The 25,878-nt window shown below is 48.8% G+C and overlaps 1 protein-coding gene across 2 annotated transcripts in view; it reads left to right on the top strand.

Moving 5' to 3' along the window:
• Window positions 1-25,878, top strand: part of COL26A1 (collagen type XXVI alpha 1 chain) — a 164,230-nt gene that overhangs the window by 45,606 nt on the left and 92,746 nt on the right. For both annotated transcript variants that reach the window (XM_041746900.1, XM_041746899.1), the window contains exon 2: window positions 1,401-1,523. In XM_041746900.1, coding sequence (XP_041602834.1) covers window positions 1,401-1,523 — 123 coding nt within the window. The remainder of the gene's footprint in view (window positions 1-1,400; window positions 1,524-25,878) is intronic.

Below are 25,878 nucleotides of genomic sequence, written 5' to 3'. Positions count from 1 at the left end.
TATGTATTTTCTACATTTTCTTTGTCCATCCATTCATGGGTGGGCACTTTCGTTGTTTCCATCTTGACTGTTGTAATTCTGCAATGAATATGGGAGTGCAGACATCTTGTCTAGATTTTGATATTCTTTGGATATATACCCAGAAGTGAGATTCCTGGATCATACAGTAGCTCCAATTTTAATTTCTTCAGGAACCTACCATTATGGCTGTATCAGTGTACATTGGGACCAAGAATGTACCAGAGTTCCTTTTTCTCCACACCTTCACCAACACTTATTGTCTCATGTCCTTTTGATAATAGCTATCCTAACAAGTGTGAGGTGGTATCTCATTTTGATTTTCATTTTCCTGATGACGAGTGATGTTGAGTACCTTTTCATATACTTTTGGCTATCTGTATGTCTTCTTTAGAAAAATGTCAATTCAGCTCCTTTGGCCATTTTAAAATCAGATTATTTGTCTTTTAGCTATTGACTTTAGAGTTTCTTGTATGTTTCAGATATTAACCCCTTATAAGATGTATGGTTTACAGAAATCCCACAGCTCCCACAAAGGCATTTTCATCCATGGATGGCTGCCAAATCATTGTTACTGAGGGGAGATATGAGTGGGGGACCTCTGTCTCGCCATCTTGCTGATGTCACAACAGGGACTTATCTTTAGTTTTTAAATTTCTAGGATTGGGGGGATGGGGGTCAGTGGGAGCCTGTGCTTGTCTGCCATCTGGATCCAATCACCATATTGTTTGCATATGTCCTCTGCCCCCCCACTGCCATGCCCCAGTTCAGGCTTCCACACTTCTCACACTGCATCAGAGAAATTCTAAACTCGGACCCATTGGGTCATTACCCTGGTCAGAGTCCTTCAGTGGCTTTCCACTCACTTGATGGTAAGACCCACATCTAGCCTGGCAGGTACCATGCCACTTCCTTTCTCCTGGCTCTCCTTCCTCCAGTCTTTGGGTCGCATGTGATTGCACTTGCCATGGGCTGACTCCTATCTTTCAGTATCCAGGTGGTTGGCCTTTCTTGGGACTCAGGTTGGGTGCCTTGCTCTGTTTGCATAGTTCCCTGTGTGCATCCTTTGGTTGCATCTATGGCCTGGTGTTCCTGTGGGTTGTAATCACTTCCTTTTTAGGCTTCTTCACCAGAGTGGGATTTCCCTATGGGCAGGGGTTCATTACGAGGGTTTGGTGGCTGAAATGATGGATTCCTGGACTTGGTGGTCAAGAGGTGTGGGTACTCTCTGTTCCTCTTATGCCTGGACTGAGGATGTTAATGGACCCCTTACCCAGGAGAATGAGCTCTCCCTTCCCACCCTGCACCTTGTGGAGGGACCCCTCCTTGAATTGCAGCAGCGCCTCAAGAATAGGCTGACATGACTGTTGCTTTCCCCACAGGCACTGGTGCCATCACACCGTGACGCGGACAGTGTCCTGCCAGGTGCAGAACGGCTCAGAGACAGTGGTCCAGCGTGTGTACCAGAGCTGCCGGTGGCCCGGGCCCTGTGCGAACCTCGTGAGGTAAAGGCTGTGGGGCTAGCCAGCTCTGCCCTTCCTTTCTGGCCCCTTGGGTGAATCCAACCTCAACATATGCTGCTCGGGAGGCGGGTTGACGCTTGGAAACAAGCGGAGCTTGCATTTATGGAGCACCTTCTGTGTACAGAGCATGGGGATATGTGTGGGCAAGATGAAAGGGACATGCTCCCCACCCTGAAAGAACCTCACAATCGAGTGGGCGTTTAATGAGAAGAGCACCATAGACAGCAAGTGGGGAGAAGGGACTCCCCCTCATGACCCCACCTCATGGCCCCACCTCCCTAGCCCCACCCATCTCACCCTGTCCTCACAGCTCTGCCCCTCTCGGCCCCGCCCCTCTCACCAGCCCCCACCCACATCCCTCAGGCAGCTACTCAGCATTCACTGGGAGAAATCTGAATTGAGGGTCTCTGACACTCCACCTCACCTGCTTCCTAGTCCTCTTTCCTTCCAGTCTGTGCTCCAGCTCCAGCCTCGTTTACTCTCTCTCCACACCTGACCAACCCTGAGTTTCTGCCTCAAAGACCCTTCCCCCTCTCTGCCTGGGACCACCTTTCTCAAATTCCAAATCCCTTCCCAAATGAACAAACGAAATACAGAAACAAACCCATAAATACAGAGAACAAATTGGTGGTTGACAGAGAGGAGTGGGGGCAGGCCAGATAGGTGAAGGGAGAGTAAGAGGTAGACTTCCAGCGACACAACAGCCACACGGGGTGAAAAGTACAGCAGAGGGAATATAGTCAATAATATTTAACTCTGTATGGTGCCAGATGGTAACTACACGTGCCACAGTGAGCATTTTGTCATGGATATAATTGTGAAATCACTGTGCTGTACACCTGGAGCTAATATAGTATGTCAATGATATCAATCAAAAAACTCTCAGCAACATCCATTTATGTTTGATCAAGTATCTGGGTATGCTGGCCTAGCCAAGTAGACACAGAATTAACCATCACAGGAGTCATGATGAATTGGGTATGTTTTCATTACCAAGGATGGAGAGACTGAGCCCAGGAGTCGGGTCTTGTGCGGACACAGTGCTGCCCCCTGCAGGGCTCACATGCAGCCAACTCAGAATCAGCTTGCATGTGGAGCTGGGATCCATGATTCCGGTCCTGGGCGGCAGGCTGCAGAGCCAGTCAGGGGAAGGAGTGGCCTGTTTGTTTTCTAAATTTTCATTCTATCTTTCATTATTATTATGAAGAAAGTGGTATATACTCGCTGTCCACCGCCCCCCCGCCCCAGTCCAAATGTTACAGAACTGAATAGGGTGGAAGATGAGCATTCTCCCCTCTTCTACTTGCACCTACATAATCTCATTATTAATATTAACAGTGTGTTATTCCAGACCCTTTTCTCCTCTTATACATCCTCTTATATATGTATCTTCTTTTCTTTTTTTTAAGATTTTACTTCTTTATTTAACAGAGAGAATGAGAGAGAGAGCACAAGCTGGGGGAGAGGCAGAGGGAGAGGGAGAAGCAGATCCTCCACTGAGCAGGGAGCCCCATGTGGGACTCGATTCCAGGACCCCGAGATCATGACCTGAGCCAAGGGTGGACGCTTAACTGGCTCAGGCACTCAGGAGCCATATATATATATTTTTTTTGTAAACAAAGACCGGATGATGTTCTTTTGTTCTGCAACTTGCTTCCCTCCACAAAAATTTTTTGCAATCATTTCTGAAGAGCCACCTCATTTTTAATGGCTATGCAGCATTCCATTGAAGGAGAGGATCATCGTTGATTCCTCATGTCCTCAATTGATGGATATTTAAGGGGTTTCCTAGTTTGTTTGTTTTTTTAATATTTTATTTATTTATTTGAGAAAGAAAGAGCAAGAGAGAGAGAGAGAGAGAGAGCATGCACTAGAGCAGGGGAAAGGCAGAGGGAGAGGGAGAGAGAATCCCAAGCAGATTCTGCGCAAAGCACAGAGCCTGACTCAGGGCTGGATCTCATAACTCTGAGATCATGATATGAGCCGAAATCAAGAGGCTTAACTGACTCAGCCCCCGAGGTGCCCCAGTGGTTTCCTAGTTTTAACTATTATAGGCTATGTATGCTTCAATCAGCATCATTTTATATATATATATACACACACACATTATATATAACATTATATATATCATTATTATATCATTATATATATCATTTTATATATATATTTTAACATTTTTACAGTTTTCTTTAAAAAACATTATTTTGGAGTAATTTTCAATTTTCAGAAATGTTGCAAAAAAATAATAAGCAGAATTTCTATAGATCTTTTATTTCACTCAGCTTCCCTGTCTTGGTCAACTGGGGCTGCCATAACACACTACCACAGACTGGGTGGCTTAAACAACAATTTATTTCTTAAATTTCTGGAGGCTGGGAATTCCAGGATCGAGGTGCTGGCAGATTTGGTGTCCAGTGAGGACCACATGGCAGAGGGTAGAGGGTGCTCTGTGGGGTCTCTTTTATGAGACCAACTCCATTCATGAGGGCTCCACCCTTAGGCTCATGACTTAAGCACCTCCCAAACGCCCGCCTCCTAATGCTGCCCATCGATTAGGCTTCAACATACAAATTTAGGGGGAAATAGAAACATTTAGTTCATAGCAATCTTTTTTTTTAAAAGATTTTATTTATTTATTCACGAGAGACACAGAAAGAGAGAGGCAGAGACACAGGCAGAGGGAGAAGCAGCCTCCATGCAGGGAGCCCAATGTGGGACTTGATCCCAGGTCTCCAGGATCACACCCTGGGCTGAAGGCGGCGCTAAACTGCTGAGCCACCCATGCTGCCCAATCCGTAATCTTTTATAACCATAGTATAATTCTCTAAACCAGAAAATTAATGATGATATAATACTATAAATTAAGTGTAGATCTTATTCAGATTTTGCCACCTGTCCCATAATACCCTCTTTCTATCCACCCCCCCCCCCATTTTGCATTTAAACTGTCCCGTCTCTGTAGTTTCCCCCAAATCTGGGGCAGTTTCTCAGTGTTTGTCTTTCATGACCTTGATACTTTTCAACAGACCGGCCAGTTATTTTGCAGATGTTCCTTAGTTTGGGTTGGCCTGATGTTTCCTTAATTTGACTGAGATAGTGCATTTTCAGGAGGGAGACTGTCAAAGTGATGCTGTGCCTTTCTCAGGGCATCCTGTTAAGGGGTCCATCAAATCAGTGGACCTCCTTCCTGGTGACGTTAAGGTCAATCACTTGGTTACGGGCGGGGGTGGGGTGAGGGGTGTTTGGCAGATTTCCTCACTATTGAGAGGATTACTAATTGAGTAATTAGTAATTATTAGTAGTATTAGTAGTATGAGTATTACTCAATTAGTAATTATTGAGTAATTACATTTCCCTTTGTCATCTACAGGTATCTGTGGAGAGGTATTCTGAGTCTGTATAAATATCTTGTTTCTCATCCTCTTTCCACCCCCTAATCTTAGCCTCTCCATGGATGATTCTGCCTGCAATAATTACTATGGTGGTGCTTGGCAAATGATGATTTTCTAGTTTCCTAATTCTTTAAAATTTTCATAATTTTTAAAAGATATATTTATTTATTTTAGAGAGAGAGAAAGCAAGTGAGAGCACGAGGAGGGGGGACAGGAGGAGAGGGAGTGAGAACTTCAAGCAGATTCTGCTGAGCCTGGAACCCAATTTGGGGCTCGATCTCATGACCTGAGATCATGATCTGAGCTGAAAGCAGGAGCCAGACGCTTAACTGTGCCACCCACACTGTGCCTCTAAATTTTCATAATGTTTTAATAATACAGTGTCCACACTGTATACAAGTGTATTGACAGTGATTCCTTCTGTAAGGGGAATGGCTAAGGAAATGGATATGTCCATTTTTTAAATTTTAAGAGAGAGATCTGCTCTTCACTCCTGTGCTAGAGGGATGGCCAGTGGATCTGTAAATGAAGACAAAGATGCTGACCCCCCCCTTCCTTTTCAGCAGAAGGCAGAGAGATCCCACTCTCTCTTTCCTTCCCCTGTGCCCCCAGGAGCTGAGTTCCCAGGCCTTCCTGCCTTACTCATCAGCAGGTAGCCTCTGATGACCAGGTCGCCACCTCCTGATCCTAGAAGCATCTTCTGAGAGAAGGGTCTTAGGAGTCTGGTCTGTAGGTGGCCCCGACAGGGTAGACTGTGAGGAGTGGCTGTCCCGCTCTTCAAACATGGCAGCCGTCCCTTGAATGTAGGCCATTGAGAAGCAAGGCTACACCTGCCTCAGTTTGAATGCTATCATCTTGCTTTTTGCATGGGGAAGTCAAACTTGGAAATGGCTCTTTTCAAGACAGGGTATTTTGATGTTAGCAAGCAAATACTTGTCTTCAGAGTTGAGAAAGAAACGTGAAGAGTCGTGTGTTTCTATTTTTTCCCTACAGATTGCAGCCAAATTGAACTTGAGCCACAATCCTATGTGTTGGGTACATCCCCCCAGGCAGCTACCAGGGTGGAAGCAAGACAGTGTGCAGACCCCTCCCCCAACACACACACACACACACACACACACACACACACACACGTGCGCGCGTGCGCGCGCACCATTATGTTGCTTTGGGTTTAGCAAATGAACTGTCAGGATTCCTTTAGCTAAAAAATCCTTGGGAAGAGGGCTGGCTTTCCTAATGTCAAAGTTACAAGTTGAGCCTTTTATATTTTCTAAACACAGTAAGGCACGTTTAAGAAAAGCCGAACAAGCTAACTACTGAACCGCTGACCTCAACTGAGCGAGTTTCAGATGATCACCGCTTCTCACAACTGCGCTTTGCTTTGGGCTGCGGCAATGAGCTGAACGCTGTTTCAGAAGCATCAGAGTCTTGTCCTCAGTGTGGGTGTTTACAGGCCTTCAGAGAGTTCTTTCCCTCTCCTTGGCCTTAGGCGCTCAGAACAGAATGTTCTGTCACAGTGGACACGCATTTGTCGTGAGCCTTCCCTTTATTGAGAAAGACTTAATGCTCATTCTTTAGAGGAATTCCATATTTCTGGTCTCAATTATCATTGCTGCTTAAATTGCTATTATTTGTTCAGGAATGAGGGTTTAATGTACTTTCTCTCTCTCTCTCCAGTAATTCCTATCTGAGTTATGGTTGGGGTGTAGCCCCTCTGTCTATGGCCTGAGAGGAAGGACAGTGGGGCTTAGCACTGTCACCAGCTCCCCAGTGACAGGGGGGCAACATGTGTACGCTCATCCTGGGTCCTAGTTTTGCTGGCTTCGCATATAAAAGGCCCTGTATTTGTAGTAGCTGCTTGCTGGTCTCTCCATCCCCCCCCCCCACCATCCCCTCCATTTCCTCTATCAGATGATGGCACTGCCCTGCTCCCAACCTTCCAGGAGCTTCCATTTCTCTTGCAGTAAAAGTCTATACCCCTCTCCAAGCTGATCAGAGTCTCATGTGACATGGACCCTGTTACCCTCCTGACCCTGTGGCCCTCCACAAGTTGCCCTGCTCTTTGGGCTCTGGCCATGTGGCCTTTGCTGGCTTGGAGACTCTGTCTTTCTTCCCTGACACCCTGTCACTTTCCAGCCCCTTCCTTATCCTGCTTCATCTTCACACTGGTCACTGTGTGCAACACCACGTCTGTTCTGTGGTCAACATGCTCACGGGCTTCTCTGCCTGCCAGCCCGGGGGCTAAAGGAGGGCAGGAACTGTCTCCCTCCCTTCCGTGGCCTCTGTGCCTGGCCTTCAGAGCTCAAGAGATACTATTGAGTTGATGGTTCAGTATCAGGAGGAAGAAACGAGACCAAAGAGGTCAGAACCCTTTGGATTCATGCACAGCGTGTGCATGACCATGAACCATGAATAATGAATGCCCTTCATTGTGGAGGAAAGTCCTTGGCTTATAAACTGACCCACAAACTTGCCACCAGGAGACTGAAGCTCAGAGGGCAAAGTGACTTGCCCAAGGTCATAAGGATAGTTAAAGGGATTGGGTTGGGTTTAACTCTGGCCCATCAAATAGGCCCTATAGGGATGCTCCTGAGGTTTCATGGCCCAGCTCTCTTACTCCCCCAAATAAATACATGTTGATCTCCTCCTGTATACATGCTCTGTGGAGGCCTCCTGCCCTCTGTAAGAACCCAGACCAGGCCCCAACTCAGATTGCTGATGATCCGGTGGTGGTGGTGGTGGTGGTGGTGGTGGCAGCAGGGGCATTATTAGTCAAACCACGATGGAAGCAGGCACAGAGGGACGCCTCGGTGGTTCAGTGGTTGAGCGTCTGCCTTGGCTCAGGATGTGATCGCAGGGTCCTGGGATCATGTCTTGCATTGGGCCTCCTGCAGGGAGCCTGCTTCTCCCTCTGCCTATGTCTCTGCCTCTCTCTATGTGTTTCTCACGAGTAAATAAATAAAATCTTAAAAAAAAAAAAAAAAAGAAGCAGGCACATATTCATATGTGTCATCACTGCCGTGCAGGAGCAAGGTGCCCTGAGGTGAAGATGGGGTGGGGACCTCACCCCTGGACCTGTGGGCTTCCCTGAGCAGGGGTGCTCTGTGAGGGGCATTTAGTGAGGTATGAAAAAGCTCAAGATTGTGTAACCCTGTCCCACTGCAGTTATTATGTTTTGTAGTGTGTGTGTGTGTGTGTGTGTCTCTGTGTGTGTTTTAGTATAATTTAAAATTTTACAGACTTCTGAAGAGTCTGTCTGCTGCAAGTCTGTGAGCTGGGCTTTTTCTGAGCAGACCCTCTGGGTAGGAGGAGCTTGGGAGGTGCCTGGGAGCACTGTGCCTCAAGTGCTTCTTCCCCAAGTGTCCCAATTCTGTGGGCTGAAAGCAGTGGATGACATTACCAAGAGAGGCTTCAGTATGGGAACACAGTTTGGGAGAAATGCTTCCGAGCTGAACCAGTAAGATTCTCAAGATCTTGGGCTCCTTTGACTTCACTCTCAGCCAGCTCCCGTGTGTCTGCTGTGTTGTCCTTCAACGTCACAGAAGGGCGGCAGCAGCTCCGGACATTAACAACAGTGTCCCAAACAAACAGGAAAGAGGAGGTGGCATCGTGTTCTCTCAAAGGGTGCTGCCTTTTCCAGAACCGTCTTGAAGCTTCCCTGGATGTCTCACTGGTCAGGATTTGTCCTCTGCGTCTGGATGTCCCTGACTCTAAAGTGGCAGTGGTAGAAGGCTTCTCTGGGGGGCTGTTGGAGGATGATGTGAGGCAGGGTTCTGGGATCAAGTCAAGTAAGAAGTGTTCTGGGAATGAAGGCTGAGGCTGGGCCATGGCTGACCTGCTTCTCTGAAGCAGATCCTGGGTATCTTACCGTCCCCACCCCCACGGCCACTGCCACCTTGGAGGCAGCCCCTAGTGGGCGATGCAAGCTTGGGCACCCTCCGAACTTGGTGTTTTTCTGCTCTGAGGTTAGGGTGGCAAACTCTAGCTGAGCTCCCCTAGCTGTCTTGTGCCTGGGTTTGCTTATAGTCCTGGCTGCCCAGTGTGTCTTGCCACATTTCAACCCCCACATTTATTCTTTTTTATTTTTATTTTAAAATTTTAAAAACGATTTTATTTATTTATTCATGAGAGACACAGAGAGAGAGAGGCAGAGACACAGGCAGAGGGAGAAGCAGGCTCCATGCAGGGAGCCCGACGTGGGACTCGATCCCAGGTCTCCAGGGTCAGGCCCTGGGCTGAAGGCGGCGCCAAACCGCTGAGCCATCCGGGCTGCCCCAACCCCCGCATTTATATAGAAGCTTCCAGGTTTCGGTTTTTTTTTTTTTTTTTTTGCCTTTGCAGCCTGTGGAGCAGGACGGGGCATGAGCAGGAGCCCGCCTGCCCCCACCCCCTGGGCCACAGAGCAGAGTTCCTGGGATACCTGGCCTTCTACCCAGGAGAGAGGAACCCTTGCCCTGGCCCTTCCTCCAGCCATACTCTTCCTCGCAGGCCAGGGAGTCTGTGTGGCCAGGGTGATGTGTCCTTCTGGAGCCTAAGCTCCTCTTCTGGACCATTCTTTGGGTACCTGGCTAAATAGCCCTGAGGGCTTCTGGGTCTGCACTAGCCTCACTCCTGAATCTGGAGGACTGTGCATGGTGGGCACACCCCAAACCCCAGGGCTGGCCAGGGTGGCTCTTTGTGGGAGTTGCTGGTGTGGCCAGAGCTGGGTGGTGTGGGGTGCGTCTGCACACAGTGTGTGCGGTGAGAGCGGGGTAGGAAGAGAAAGGGTGGTGGTTGGGGTCTCCCTTGTTTCATTTATAAAAATGATGACAGGGCCTGCCACCTGGGATTGCTTCCAGCATTCAGGGCCAGTGCTAAGTTGTGTCTAGCCAGTGCCTGACTGTGATAAACCCCAGTGCCTTGGTACGGCTCTGAGAAGACACAGATGTCAGGTGGATGAGGAGTGGCTGGCTAGAGAGTTCAGGAGCTGGTTTGCTGCCTGAGGGCGGGGGCACCTGCGCCAGCATCCTCCTGCTGCCTACCCCTGGCCAGATCTGGGGAGAAGGGAGTTTCAGAATTTCTGCATTTCTGCATAGTTAGATTTGGGGATCAGCACGGATATAATCCTTGGTGAGGCCTCTCTTGGCAGAAGGCTCTGAAGTCAGCACATTATCTCATTACATCCTGACGACATTTTTATGACAAACGTGTGCAGGTGATGGAAGGGAGAGCATGGTTGTGAAAACTTTGAGGCTTATTCAGAATGCACTTGGGGTCTCATGTGCCCCTGCCCTCTCCCCCAGGAGTCCCACCTCTGCTTGTGTTTATTTGCTAATGCCACCCTTTCTGTAAATATTCATGGAGAACCCTACCACTATGTGCCAGAGAGGAATATGATGGAGAGTAAGACCAAGTCCTCTTCCTCATGGAGTTTATATTCATGTAATATGAAAATGAGAAAAAAATATCACCCCATAATGAGTGTAGGAAATTAAGATGAGGTGATGTAATTGGAGATGACTTTGGGCCACTTTAGAGCAGGCATGAGAGGGACCCTGAAATGACGATGTTGATGCTGAGCAAGAGTGTGGAGATAGAGCCTCCCTATGTTGATCAGGTGAGGATAGTTGGTGCAAAGGCCCTGAGGCAGGGAAGTCCTAGATGAAGGAACAGAGAGGCAGTCAGTGTCCAGAAGCAGAGCAGGTAAGGAGGAGAGTGTAAGCAGAGACTCCATGGCCAAAGTTTGGATTTCATGTCAGTGTATTGGGAAGTTTTAAGTAGAGATGAGAGTTTTAAGTAGAGATGAGAAATAATCTGATTTACGTTTCTGTTTGCTTAGCTTTTTTGAGAGCATTGTCGATTCACACATAGTTGTAAGAAATAATACAGAAAGATTCCATGTGTTCTCTTTTTTGGATCCCATATCCTGGTCACTGTGTTCCTTCTGACGCTGACATCTGGCCAAACTATACAATATGTCACAACTGGAGCATCGAGATTTTGACAACAATACAGTGAGGATAGAGAGTATTTTCTGTACCCCAGGACCCCATATACTGGTTTTCTGAAGCTACACCCACTTTCCTCCTGCCACCAAGCCCTCCCAAAACCGTGGGAACCACTCATTTGTTCTATACTTTTAAAGTTTTGTCATTTCAAGAATGGAATCACACAGTAGGTAGCCTTTCGGGAGTGGTTCTTCTTCATCATGATTATCTGGAGAGTCATCCCGGCTATACGAACAATTCATTCTTTTTATAGCTGAGTAGTATTCCACGGGGCAGATGTCCTACAGTCTAACCATTTAGCTGTTAAAAGACATCTGGGTTGTTTCCGATTTGGGGCTATTCTGAATAAAACTGTCACCAACATTCGAGTACCGTTAGGTCTTTGCATGAATATGGATTTTCATTTCTCTGGGTAAAAGTTGGGAGTGCAGCTGAAGATTTTCTCCTGTGTTTTAAAGTTTTGTGTTTGACATTTAAGTCTATGATCCCTTTTGAGTTAATGTTTGCCCAAGGTGTGGTGTTTAAGGCAAGGTTCTCTTTTTTGTTGGTCTGTGGCTATCTGATTGCTCAAGCATCATTGCTGAAAAGCCCATCCTTGCTTTCTTGAACTGCTTTTGCATGTGTGTCATAAGCCATTTGAGCATATTTGTGTTGGTCTGATAGGTACTTTGTTCTGTTCCACTGATACATGAATCTATGGTTCTGCCAATACCACTTGGTCTTGCTTGCTGAAACCATAAGTCTTGAAATTGGATAGACTGATTTTTTCCCCCTACTTTATTCTTTTTCTTCAAAATTAGTTTAGCTGCTTTAGTTCCTTTGTGTTTTCATAGAAATTTTAGCATAATCCTATCTATAGCCACCAAAAATCTCGATGAGATTTTTGCAGGAATTACATTAAACCTTCAAATCCACTTTGAGAGAATTGATCTTTACTATGTGTGGAGTCTTCCAATTGAGGAATATCATGTATTTCTCCATTTATTTGGATATTTTTTAAAAAAGATTTTTTTTAATTTATCTATGAGAGACACAGAGAAAGAGAGAGAGAGGCAGAGACATTGGCAGAGGGAGAAGCAGGCTCTCTGAGGGGAGCCCCGTGCAGGACTCAATCCCAGGACCATGAGATCATGATGTGAGCCAAAGGCAGATGCTTAACCACTGAGCCACCCAGGTGCTCCTATTTGGATCTTTTTTGATTTATTTCATCTTTCATTGATTTCTTATAACTTTTAGCATATATACCCTGTTCTCTCCCCTCCCCCTTTTGGAGTGATTGTAAGTAATACTTTTCGGTAAAATTGGTAAAATTGACTTTCCAGTTCCAATGTCCCTGTGTTTGTTGCTAGTATATAGAAGTGCAGATTTTTTGGTGTGTGTTTATCTTGTATCCTCTGATTTTGTTGAACTCATGTGTTAGTTCTGGGCATTTTTCTCTAGATACCTTGACATTGTTGTTGTTGTTGTTGTTGTTGTTGTTGTTGTTGTTGTTGTTGTTGTTTTCCCCAAGGACAATCATGTCATCTGTAGAGATGGTCTTGCCTCATTTCTGATCTGTATGTGTCATTTCCTCACCTTACCTTTTCTCTAGCTAGAACTACTAGCGCTCATTGAGTAAGAGCAGAGAAAAGCAGAAAGAATGCTGCACTGTTGGTGGGAATGTGAAATGGTGCAGCCACTCTGGAAAACTGTGGAAGTTCCTCAATGAGTTAAAAATAGATATGCCCTACGACCCAGCAATTGCACTGCTGGGGATTTACCCCAAAGATTCAGATGCAATGAAACGCCGGGACACCTGCACCCCGATGTTCCTAGCAGCAATGTCCACAATAGCCAAACTGTGGAAGGAGCCTCGGTGTCCATCGAAGGATGAATGGATAAAGGAGATGTGGTTTATGTATACAATGGAATATTCCTCAGCCATTAGAAATGACAAATACCCACCATTTGCTTCAACGTGGATGGAACTGGAGGGTATTATGCTGAGTGAAATGAGTCAATTGGAGAAGGCAAACATTATATGGTCTCATTCATTTGGGGAATATAAAAATTAGTGAAAGGGAATAAAGGGGACAGGAGAGAAAATGAGTGGGAAATATCAGTGAGGATGACACAACATGAGAGACTCCTAACTCTGGGAAACGAACAAGGGGTGGTGGAAGGGGAGGTGGGCGGGGGGTTGGGGTGACTGGGTGATGGGCACTGAGGGGGGCACTTGGCAGGTTGAGCACTGGGTGTTATGCTATATGTTGGCAAATAGAACTCCAATAAAAATATATATATACAAAAAAAAGCCTTAAAAAAAAAAAAGAATGCTTTGTTCTGGTCATGGGGGTGGGGGTGAGGGGGTGGATGGGGGCATTTCACCCGTAAGTATAATGTTAACTGTAAGGATTTCTTGGATGTTTCTGATCAAGCCGACTGAGTTCCCTCTATTACTATTTTTCTGAGGGTTTTATCATGGGCCCGATATTTGTCAATATTTTTTTTCCACCCTGGTTGACATGATTTTGTGATGTTCTTTCTTTAGCCTGTTAATATAGTGATTGCATTGATTGATTTTGGAATATTGAGCCGACATGGCATCCTTGGAATAAAATTCAGTTGGCCATGGTATATAATTTTTAGAAATATCCTGCTGGATTCTACTTGCTAATATTTTGTTTAAGGATTTTTACATCTATATTCATCATGGATATCGGTCTCTGGTTTTCTCATTTTCTACTGTCTTTGTCTGACTTTGGTATCAAGGTGTCATAAAATGAGTTAGGATATGCTCCTTCTTCTTGCATTTTTCTGGAAGAGATTGTGTAGAATTGGTATTAATTCTTAAACGCTTGGTAAAAATTCTCCAGTAAAAACATCTGGGGCTGGAGAATTCTTTTGAAGGAGTTTTTAAGCTACAAATTCAATTTCCTTAATAGTTATGAGGCTATTAAAAAAAAATAGTTATGAGGCTATTCAAATGATCTATTTCAGATTGAGTGAGTTGGGGTGATTTGTGTTTTTCGATGACTTGGTCCATTTCCTCTCAGTTGTTAAATTTATGTGCATAGTCCTATTATCTATTTCGTTCCTGATATCAATAATTCATGCCTTTTCTTCTTTTCCCTTTGTCAGTCTTGCTAAAGTTTTGTCATATAACTGGCCTTTTCTGAGACCCAGCTTTTGGTTTCATTCATTTTTCTCTGTTGTTTTTTCAATTTCATTGATTTCTGCTCTCACCTGCTCTTTTTTTTTTTTCAAGATTGAAGCACAGAGAGAGGCAGAGACATAGGTAGAGGGAGAAGCAGGCTCCCCATGGGGAGCCCGATGTGGGACTTGGTCCCAGATCCTGGGTTCACGCCCTAAGCTGAAGGCAGATGCTCAGCCACTGAGACACCCAGGTGCCCCCACTCTCACCTGCTCTTATCTCTTACTCTGTCCTCCTTCTGCTGCCTTTGAATATTTTTTCTCTCCTTTTTGGAGGTTCCTGAGATAGACTGGTTTAGGTTTTGCAAAACAGTGGGAACAGTGGGCACAGGCAGGTGCAAGGTATTGGTGGCTCACATGGGGATGGATGCTAGCTGGGAAGTGGGGAGACACTTCCCAGGTGAATTCAGCAAGTGTCTGGAAGCTGGAATGACAAGAGTCCAATCACAGAAAGGCAAGGGAACAATCATGGATAATCCTAAATATTTGGTTTGAGCAGCTGGCTAAGTGGGCATGTCCTTTATTAAACCTGGGGATGCCCAGTGGTGTCAGCCCTTGGAGGTGGAAACCAGCAGCTCTGTTTTGGCCAAGTGAAGTTGGAGATGCCTATGGGGGCATTCATGGGAGGAGGGGCGAGAGTAAGAGGTTAGTGAAAAAGTCTGGAGTACCAGGAAGATTCCAGGGCTCGGGGCATGTTGTATTTCATGGACTCTAAGATACCATTGGCAGGAAGAAATACATTATCTTACAATCCCTGAGAATCAAACCAATTAAATCATAGCACACCATCAACTGGAAGAGAAACCCCATTTTTTCCCACATTTGAAACTGCGAGACTGGATGTGGCCTTAGGGATGACTAGATGGAGAAGGGGTGCTGAACCCCACACAGTCTGGGCACCCCAACCTCAGAGGCTAAGGAGGAGGGGGCTGGCTAGGGAGATGGGAAGAGAGCAGCCAGGGCAGGAGGAGCATCAGGAGAACTGGGTGTCCCAGGAAGTGAGTTTTGGAGGGAGGGGATGAGGGAGAGCCTGAGTCTCCCAAATGCTCTGGGAAACCTGGTAGGATGAGGGCTCAGTGCCCATTAGAATTGCCAAGGCAGGGTGGCTGGGAACCCGGCAAGTGCAGTTTTGGGGAGTGGTGGGGACAAAGGCCAAGACAGACAGCAGGGGCAGAGTGAGGAAAATAAGAGATGAGAAGTTTCAAGAAGTTCTTGTCATGCAGGGAGCATGAGTGGGACTGGGAGGAGCATGGGGTCAAGGGAGGGATTTTGTTTGTTTGCTTTGAAGATGGAGGATACAGGAGCATATTTGTAAGCTGTCTGTAAGCTGTCAGGAATGGTCGTGGAGAGAGAGGAGGGCAGAGGGCTGCTGAGGAGCCCGGAGCCCAGGAGCCCAGGAACCACAGCAAGAGGGGAGGGGACGGGAGGGCCCTGACTGAGCTGCAGCCGCGGGGAAGGCTGCGAGCCGGGGCCCCCGCCACCCATGTGGGTTCACCCCGGTGATGCATGGTCTGATTTAGGGGACCTACCAACTCACGAGGGCCTCAGCGTCAGGCCTGCCACATCCTCCTCCCGTTATTCCCAGGACTCAGTCTGAGGCCCTGCACACCGAGGTTCCTTGAAGGATGCCTCCCTCGTCTTGCTGCAGGAGAACAGAACTGTAATACAGCTGTGTCCTGTGTGGATTTTCCCATTCTGTGGTGGGTTTTTTTTTCTACATTGGATTTCTGTAGTGTGTGTGTGTGTGTGTGTGTGTGTGTGTGTGTGTGTGTGTGTTGGAGGTACACATCTGTAATGTTTACAAACACGAGGCCCGGAGGACCCTGCGAGGAGCCCGGGCAGCAGGCAGCGGGCATGGAGAGAGCGCCAGCAGGTCTCACCCCGGGGCCTGGTCTCACTTCTAGAAGTCCCTGCCTCAGCTTTCTCAGATCCCATGTTTGGTCTGTTTGGCTGTTTGTGTGGAGCTGCCTGAGCACCTAAAAGCAGGCGCTGGTGTGCAAGAACATGGCCTCCTCCCTTCCAGAACTTGTGTGTGATGGGGCTGGGGACCTGCTGGGGGTAGGGAATGTCAAAGAGTCACAGCCGTCGTGTCCCTGATATGAAACCTGGTCCTGGGTTTCCCTGGGGTAGTGACCTTGGCGCAGAGATCTGGGGGATGAGGGGATTTCACTAAGGGAGGGGTGCGGTGGGAGGGGAGGGATGTGGGGGGAGGAGACAGTCTGGGAGGGCCAGGCAAGGGCCTTCTGCAGCCAGCTCCACAGTGAGAGGCCTGAGAACCAGCTCCGTACCCCTAGGAAGGCAGAGAGGACCAGCTGGGCCTCTGCAGTCTGTGCCTCGGTTTCCTTTTCTGGGGAATGAGACTACACCTCCTCTGGCTTTGGGGTGGAAATCACACCCTGGCTGTGCCTTGATCAGGGCAACAAGCAGTCTGGCATTATGGATGCTGTCCTCCTGGCCTCCTGAGCCCCCCGGGCTGCTGAGGGAGGGGGTAGGCCAGGCCCCCCCTACCTGCCCAACGGATTGGATCGGATCGGGAAGACCAAGCCCCAGGGAGTCGGGGGTTAAGTTTTCCTAGGCCTGGCTTCCCTGCCCCGCTGTCTCCCTGGCCCCTCTCTGAGCTCTTTGATGGCATTAGAGCCAACCTTTTCCAGATGTGCTGAGCAGAGGGGTTTGCTGGAACTCTTGGGGGCTTCATCGGCCTCCTTCATTCCCCTCCGCCAGACGGCCCCCTGCCAGCCAGCCTCCCTGCTCTGGTTGGGTCGCCTGCTGCCTGCAAGGCCAGGCGAAGCCCTGGACTCAGTACTTTCTTCAAACGCGGCCTTTCTTCCTGCCCCTCCTCCTCAGCCAGCCCTGTGTGGGTTGAGCAGCTCACCAAGGCGGACCCCCGCAGGGTGGGGGGGCTGGTCTGCGCTGCGAGCCCCTCCGCCACAGGACTCCCCCCTGCACCGTGGTCCTGGGCTCCAGTGCGTGGGAGACACTGCCTGCTGGGCCCACGGTCCCTTGTGTCTGGCACTGAGGGATGTCCGGCTGGGATGCGGAGGAGGCCAGAGCCTGAAAACCCCCTCCTCCTGCCTCTGAGCAGCAGTGGGACAGCCCCTTCCCTCCCACTGGCCCGCTGCTATTAATCAAGAGATTAATAATCTACTGCCTCCCTTTCTGAAACCCCCACTCCTATTTCCTGTTGAGTCTCCAGCCTGTCTCGGTACCTCCCAGTCTGTTCCTCCTCGCGGTGGTCCCTGGTAAGGAAGTGGGGCCAGGGCAGGAGCCTGCAAGCTCAAGTGCCCAGCGAGGGAGGGGCACCAGTACCCCCAGCTGAAGTCTGTGGGCTGACCATGCCCAGACCATAACCCCCTGCTGGCATCCACTGAGAGACCTCCTCCTGATGTTTTGGACACCAAAGAGCCATGGCCTCCAAATACGCACCTCCAGAGATGGGCACCTCATCCCTCCTGGAACCCCGTTTCTCAAATGCCCTCTCGTGTGACCTTGTGCTCCCAGGGCCACATTGGGGGAAACACAAAACACCTCTGCACCCTTTCCAGGGCAACCGTTGAGTGGCTATAGGAATTTGGGGGGCCGTTAGAGGACTCCATGTCTTCAGCCCTCTGGCCTTTCCCCTAGGACCAACTGCTCACAGGTGGGTCAGCTTCCATACAATGGAGAAGATAAGAACACACCAGCCCCACCAGGAGGCCGGGTTCAGTCAAACCTCTGCCACTTGAGAAGCTGCAGTCTAACCCCATGCCATCCCCAGCCTCTATTTCCCCTTCTGTAAAATGAGGTCATTCATCCTGGCCCTGCCCCTCTTTCTTGCCCAGCAGCTGCCTGATTCCATTCCCCACCTTCCACCTCCCCCTTCCTGTCTGACGCTATCCAGCCACATGGGTAGTACCCAGTACCCATGTCTGACCACGACAGTCCTCAGCGCCGCAGTCCCTGGGTGGCCTCCCCATGGTGGGGAGGGGTGTTCTCATGCATACACAAGGCCATCTGTTGAGAAGCTGGAAAACCATATCAAGTCTTCCGTTTATTTTTTAATCTATAAAATAAGAGAGAAATTAAGCTCTACTGATTTTTAATATATGCAAAGACAGTAAATAATGCATGTAGATATACGTGGGTAGGTTAATACATGTATATTGCAGGCTCGAACGTATTTTGCTGATCAGGAGCATGCTCTGGAAGGCCTGGTGAGCATCAGCCAGGGTGCTCTCCACAAATCTAGGCCAGACTCCTTGCCTGCTTTGGGGACCTTCACAGCTGCCTTGTCTGTGCCTTCTCTGCTCCCCAAATACACCAAATCTTACTCCAAACCAACTTCTGGTCCTGGCTGCCTCCTTGCCTTCTCAGCTCAGCAGACCTTCCCCAAGCATCCCATGATGTAGGAAGCCTTTTCTGGTCCCTACTGGTGGAAGTGGCTGTGCCCTGTCTCCCTGTTCTTGCTGGCCATCAGTTTCCAGGGATGTCCCCCAGCCCAACACCCTGAGCTCCTCCAGAGACCCATGGTGTCTTGCCTAGCATTGCAGTTCCCAGCCTGGGTCTCCATCTGGTACACCATTTCATTGATTGTTTCCTTCATTCCACCAATTTTTATTGAGTGCACGTGATGTGCTATACACTGAGCTAGGCCTGGGGCGCAGCCAGCAGCTTCAGTGCGGGGGGGGAACAGTTATCAGATAAATAACTGCACAGGTGGTGGTGAGTGTTTGGAAGACAAGCCAGGGTTCTATGACGGTATAAACCCAGGGGATCCAGCCTGCAGTAGGGGTGGGTGAGACTGAGGGCGGCTGGTCAAGGAGGTTCTCTCGGAGGAGGTGGCACTTTTGCCCAGACTTGGGGGCTGCACCAGACTTAGTGGGCATCTCAGGCAGAGGGAACAACAGATGACAAGTCCTGACATTGGGGAGGAGCTCCGTGGGTTCATAAACTCAAAGGCTGATGCTGCTGGGGTCCTGAAGGAGTTCAGAGAGGGGTAAGTGGGGAGGCAGCCAAGGTGGATAGTGGCCAGATCTGAGAAGTCCTCATGGTCATACTAAGGGTTTGTCCTAAGATTAAAGAGAAGCGATGTAGGGTTATGGAGGAAATTTCTACTTTGAAAACTGGAGCTAGTGTGGAAGGCAGGGTGCAGTAGGGTGGGGGTGGAAGCCAGGCACCAGTCAGGGGCCATTGCCACTGGTGGGAGGTTGGTGATGGAGGCAGAACCACGACAGGTGGGAGGAGGTGAGTAGTGGGCAGATAGGATCTACTTGGTGGAGGTAGAGTTCCCAGCACCCCAGGATGGGAGAGGCCCAGAGGAGGAGAGTCAAAGTTTCAGTGGATATTAGTTGAGTGAGTCACAACCCCTAGGAGAATATATATGTCTTTGAGTTTGCCAGGCGACAGTGAGGGAAGTCCCAGGATCCAACTATCAGAGGGAGCAAATACAGAGAGGTCAGAACTCTCTAGATTTGCGTTATCTTGTGGGGGGGAAATACCAAACTAGTGAGGTGTGAGATGCCACATGGAGACTCCAAATTGTGTTTGGAGAATTTCAAGGTAGGAGGGGTTCTTTGAGTCTGGTGCATCTCAGGCCCGACTTTATAAAGGGCTCAGCGAGGCGGGGACCCACTCCAGGCACACAGATGGACAGAAATGCATTGGAACGAGCCAGAAACAAAGCAGCCAGAAAGTCCTGTGTTTATCTTGCTGACTGCATGTTTGCTCCCCTCGGGCCAAGTCGGTCTGGGCTGTCCTTGTTGGGGGTGGGGGTCACCCTACACACAGGCCCCAGTGTCTCGCTCACCATGTTGGGATCTTAGCATGGCCAGCGAAACCAAAGGAGCCTCATCTGAGCCTTTTAGATGCATCTGGGGGGTGGAGTGGGGCAGACGATGGAAAGACTGGAAAGATGGGCTCTGGGGGGTATGCGGGGTGGGGACGGCCCTGTCCACTTCCTGGTGCTGCAAACCGACTGGGGGCTCTGCTGTCCACCGGCTGTATGGTTCAGGCAAGGACTCTGTCCTTATCCACGAGATGGGACAGCGATACTCACAGTGTCCGTGGGCTGAGCACCCTGGGCTTCAGCAGATATAACTCCCTCCCATTCCTCTTCCTTGCCTGCGCCAATTTTGGTACCTGTAAAGTGGACGTGTATAACACTTTCTGTGGACCAGCCAGGGGCTCCTCCTCCAGCCTGTCCCTGTGGTTCTGTAGTCTTGGATGTGCGTGTGACCAGCAGGCTCCAGAAGAACTACCGTGTCATGTCATGGGAGTCAGTCAGTGGGTGCACAGTGTTGCCCACTTACTGCATGCTAGGTACAGACAAGGTCCTTGCCCTCCTGGAGCCCGTGGTGTGGCAGACACAAACACCAATTACTAGTCAGGCGTGGGAACACAGTTTGCAACCTGGGGTAGTTGCTATGATGGCAGGGCACAGGGAGCCAGCTAGGAATGCCGAGCTTGTCAGAGGCCTCCTGAGGGCTTCCTGGAGGAGAGGGCTTTTGAGGTGAGGGTGGAGATGGCTGGGCCTTAACTGGGTAACAGAGTGAGAAAGAGAGCAAGAGAGAGAGAAAGAGAGAGAGCAGCCCTTAAGTTATCAGGGATGTAGTACACTGGAGATTTGCAAGGCTAGTACAGCTAGAAAGCAGGAATAAGGGGCTCAAGAGTCAAAGGAGGAAGGCTGGTGGACGCCAGGCCACAGCACTCAGGGCTTGTGGGCCATGGTGTGGAGTTTTCTGTCCACTCCACATGGACACTGCAGTAGCACAGAGGCAAGAGGAAGACAGGGTAGAGGAGCATCTCCACCTTGGGGAGAATTGGGCTTCAGAGGCCAATCTCATTGCTCTTCCTCCAATAGCCATCCAGAGTCATTAAAGCCTTGGTGGTGGGGATCGCTCCTGGACCTCATCCTTGGCCCTTCATGGTGCTGCCAAGGAACAAGGCTGCTGCCACCACCCGGATCTGCAGAGGTGCAGCCTCTGCTGCGGAGCCCTGGGGACTATGCTGGTTTGAAACCGATTGCTTCCTGGAGGAGGGATGGGAGTAGGCTGGGAGGTCTCTCGGCTCCTTGGGAACAGTCTTGACACAGCAATGGAGCGTACAGTTGTCCTCTTACCTCATGGAGGCACTCAAGGCTGTGTGTGTGTGTGTATGTGTGTGTGTGTGTATTTGTACTTCTGTTGATTGATTGATATTTTATTTGTTTTTTAAAAGATTTATCTATTTATTTATTTGAGAGAGAGAGAGAGAGAGCGCGCACGAGTGAGAGGAGCAGAGGGAGAGGGAGAGAGAATCTCAAACAGACTCTGAGCTGAGCATGGGGCCTGACGTGGGGCTCCATCTTGTGAACCTGAGATCATGACCTGAGCAGAAATCAAGAGTTGGATGTTTAACCAACCGAGCTACCCAGGTGCCCTGCTTTGATTTTTGATGAACAAAAATTACGTGACATTATTCATTAGGTTTCTAGGACCTATTTGTCTTATAACTAAAAGTTTTTACCCTTTTATTAATATCTGTGTCTTTCCCCCACCTCGTAGCCTCTGGTAACCACCATTCTACTCTGTGTTACTTTGAATTCTACTCTTTTGTTGTTGTTAGATGAGATCATGCGATCGTTGTATTTCTGTGTCTGGCTTATTTCACTCAGCATAATGTCCTCCGGGTTTATCCATGGTGTCACAAATGGCAGGATTTCCTTCCTTTTTGTAGCAGAATAATATTCCATTGTGATGTATGTGTGAATGTGTATAATTTCTTTATCCATTTATCTGTCAATGGACACTTGGGTTGTTTCCATGTCGGCTGTCCATTTGCAGTCAACATGGGGGTGCAGGTATTTCTTTGAGATACTGATCTGATTTCCTTTGGATAAAGACCCAGAAGTAGGGCTGCTGGATCATGTGATAATTCTATTTTTAATAATTTGAGGAGCCTCCAAACTGTTTACAGTGGCTGCACCAATTTACGTTCCCACCAGCTGCGCACGAGGGCTCCCTCTTCCCCACGTCCACATGAGCACTTAGTATCTTTTGTCTTCTTGATACAAGCCATTCTCACAGGTGTGAGCTGGTATCTCTTTGTGGCTTTGATTTGCATTTCCCTTCCTAGTTACTTATTGATGTGGCCATAACAGATGAGGCAGATGAGCTTGTGCTTGAGAGGACTTCATAGTCTGGAGGGGCAATTGATGAGGAGTAGCTTCATTACCATTTATTATAATTGAAAACAGTAGCTGTATTAGGATTCCCCAGAGGAGCTGGTCCAGTAGGATACATGAAGGTACGTAGAAAAAGATTTATTATAGGAATTGATTTATGCAATTATGGAAGCTCGGCGGTCCCATAATCTGCCACCTGCAAGCTGGAGACCCAGGAAAGCCCATGGTGTGCTTCCAGGGGGCTGATGGTGTAATTCCTAGTTCAAGTCCCGAGATCCAAAAACCAGGAGTGCTGATGTCCAAGGGCAGGAGAAGATGGATGTCTCTACTCCAGAAGAGAGTAAACCTGTCCTCCCTCTGTCTTTTTGTTCTCTTTTGGCTCTCAGTGGATTGGATGATGCCCATCTGCACTGGTGAGAGCAGATTTTCCTGATTCAGCTTACCAGTTCAGTGCTGGTGTCTTCTGGAAACCCTCACAGACGTATTACTAGTTATGCAGGCACCTGTTAGTCCAGTCTGGTTGACCCACAAAAGTACCCATCACAGTAGCCAACGTGTATTGCGTCTCCTACCTGGAAATTCTGTTAAGAACTTAATGTAAATCTCTCTGAGTCACCTTGAGCTGCTGTAACGAAACGCCACAGACTGGTGGTGGCTTATGGGATAAATGTTTTATTCAATAGATAGCCCTTGAGTTTGGGCAGTCCAAGATCAGGGTTATGGAGCAATTGGACCCCAGGTGCTGCTGCTCGGCATGTGAACTGCTTTGTTTAAATAGCTTTGGGGCACCTGTTTGCAGCATCTACTAAAGTGAAACGGATCCATCCTGTGGGTGAGCAGCTCTGCTCCTGGGAAGCTACTCCAGCAAAATAAAAATGTGTTCACAAAGACTTGTATGGGAATGCTCATAGCATCTTTTTCTGTCATAGTTCAAGACTAGACTCAACCCAAATGGTCATCAACAAGAGAATGGACAGATTATGGCATATTTATGTAATGGAATATTATTTAGTGATAGAACGGAACAAAATGCCCTTGCACTTAACAACACAGTTGAACCTCACAGGCTAAGGATGAGTAAAGGAAGGCGGGCTCAGACTAGTGCGTGTTGCGAGGTTCCATTTCTATCAGATTCTAGAACAGCCTGAACTAATCCCAGGACAGAGAAGTCAGAATGGATATGCCTGGGGCCATGGGTGACTTTTGAGTTCGAAATGTTGCTTTACACATGGGTAAGAGTTTATTAAGCTAAACACTAGACTTACCTATTTTACTTCATGTAAATTATATTTTAAGAAAAATGAAAAAAACCATTAATTTTATTTTTTTTTTAAATTTTTTTTATTTGTTTATGATAGTCAGAGAGAGAGAGAGAGAGAGAGGCAGAGACACAGGCAGAGGGAGAAGCAGGCTCCATGCACTGGAAGTCCGACGTGGGATTCGATCCCGGGTCTCCAGGATCGCGCCCTGGGCCAAAGGCAGGCACGAAACCGCTGCGCCACCCAGGGATCCCACCATTAATTTTATTTTTTAAAAAGATTTTATTTATTCATGAGAGACAGAGGCAGAGACATAGGCAGAAGGAAAAGAAGGCTCCATGCAGGGATGTGGGACTCAATCCCGGGACTCCAGGGTCACACCCTGAGCTGAAGGCAGACGCTCAACCACTGAACCACCCAAGTGTCCCCAAAATCCCATTTTAATGTGAGGCATGACCTCGGTACTACCCTTCCTAGAACTTCCTGTGGTCGTCCATCCTCGTGTGGTTATGTGGCAGAGCGGAGCCATGCCTGCCTTCTTCATACTTAGGTTTCCATTGTCTGGGACACAGCAGGCTCTCTGTGTGTACCTGCTGAGTGCACAGATAAGTGTTGGGTTCAAACCAAGCTCTGTACAAGGTGCTGTGGGAGGGCTGCAGAGAGCCTGGGGACCCTGGACAAGAGGGCAGGTGCTTCATGGAGGAGGACAGGACAGGTGAATCACACCCTGAAGGCTCTTGGGAATATTTCTCAGGCAGAGTAAAGGAGGAAGGGCAGGTAGGCAGAGGAGCCTGCATGTGCAAAGGCCCAGCGGCAGGAAGAGTAAGTTGTGCTGTGGTGGTAGGAGCCTTGGCTGGTGGTGACAGGAGGAAGGGAGCCTAGAAAGATAGGCAGGACCTTCTGAACTGACTTAAAGAGCTTAGTCCTTAGTCCATGGGAGCCATGGAAGGTTTTGAGAGAGAGTAGTCGTAAAATTGGATCTGCATTTTAGGAAGATCACTGGGTTTGTGGACCGGACCCCAGTGGAAGAGCTGGGAGTTCTTCACAAAACGTAGGAGGAAAAAAAAACAAAAACAAAAAAACAAATGTAGGAGGATGAAACCCAGCCTGGGGCCAGGCTGCTGCCTAGGGCACTCAGGGGAGACCTGAGGAGTCTGCTAGTCTGAGCCCTGGCCCTCAGGGCTGGTGAAGCAGCGCCACCTACTGGTGTGCCCTGCTGCTGGGTGTCACAGGTCATCTGGTTCCTCCTGGTCCCAGAGTGAGACAGATCATCAGCCTATGACCTTCAGAATGAGCAGAGAGGAACCTTCCATGGGGGACAGGTTTTCCCTCTGGTTCAGAGCCAGAGATCAGGATCTTGTGCAGATGTAGGGAGGACAAGCGTTCCCTTGTACCGGACGAACACAAATTAGTATTGGTAGGTTCGGCAGATTTTGTCTGAGTTTGGATCCTAGTCCTTCTGGCGGTGTGGCCTTGAAAAAGTTGCTTAACACCTCTGCCCTCAGTTTTCTCATCTGTAAATTAGGATTAGTAATAGTATCCACCTGTCAGGGCTGTTAGGTGTCAGCAGATGTGCAACACTCAGAACAGTGCCTGGTCCATGGTGAATTGTCAGCTCTTAGGTGACCTATTCTGATGTCTATCAGCATTGGATGCCCGGACTGAGGGCTCGTGGGCTGGAGGGGGAGGGGCAGCCTATGGCCCTGGGGGGCCGGAGAGGCTGTGTGAGCAGGACGAGGGCCTACGCTCACGGCTAAGCAGCCAGACCCCCCCTGATCGCAGGGGTGGTGGCCAAAGGGCGTGGGCCGGGAGGAATGAGGTCAGATCTGCATTTTGCAGACCCAGCATCTGTGCGTGCTTCCTGCTCTGGGTGCCTGGCACACGCACCCTCCCAGTGAGCCTCACACCCTGCATCCTGGGCTCCATGGTGTCCTCATAAGTAAAGTGCGCAAGTCTATATCGCGAGTTAGGGGCAGAGCTCAATGCCTGGCGAAGGCCGAGACTTCCGTTTCCACAGTCCAGGGCTCCATCCACCCCATGATGCTGAGGTTTAGGAGGCACCCCCGCCCATGGCATCTGCTCACTTGGCAGAATGCAAGCTGCCAGTGACTCGGTCCTTTCTTTGCCCTGCACACTGCCCCGGGTGAGGGTTCCATAGCTTTTCTGCTCCTCTCAGCTGGAGCAACATCTTATACTAGGAATTAATTTAAAAAAAAAAACAAAACTAGTGTCTTTTATCTAAATTAAAACTTCCTTCCTCTCCTATCTGGGCCTGCTTCGGGCTCGGTGATCTGCTGCAGGAAGGTGGTGTGAGGGTGTGAGTGTGTGAATGAGTGCCTGTGAGTGTTGAGTGTGTGAAAGCATGTGAGT

Source organism: Vulpes lagopus, chromosome 3 (genome assembly GCF_018345385.1).
Source record: "Vulpes lagopus strain Blue_001 chromosome 3, ASM1834538v1, whole genome shotgun sequence".
Classification (NCBI taxonomy): Eukaryota; Metazoa; Chordata; class Mammalia; order Carnivora; family Canidae; genus Vulpes; species Vulpes lagopus.
The sequence above is the reverse complement of the archived record's forward strand: the minus strand, read 5'-3'. Positions and strand labels throughout refer to the sequence as shown.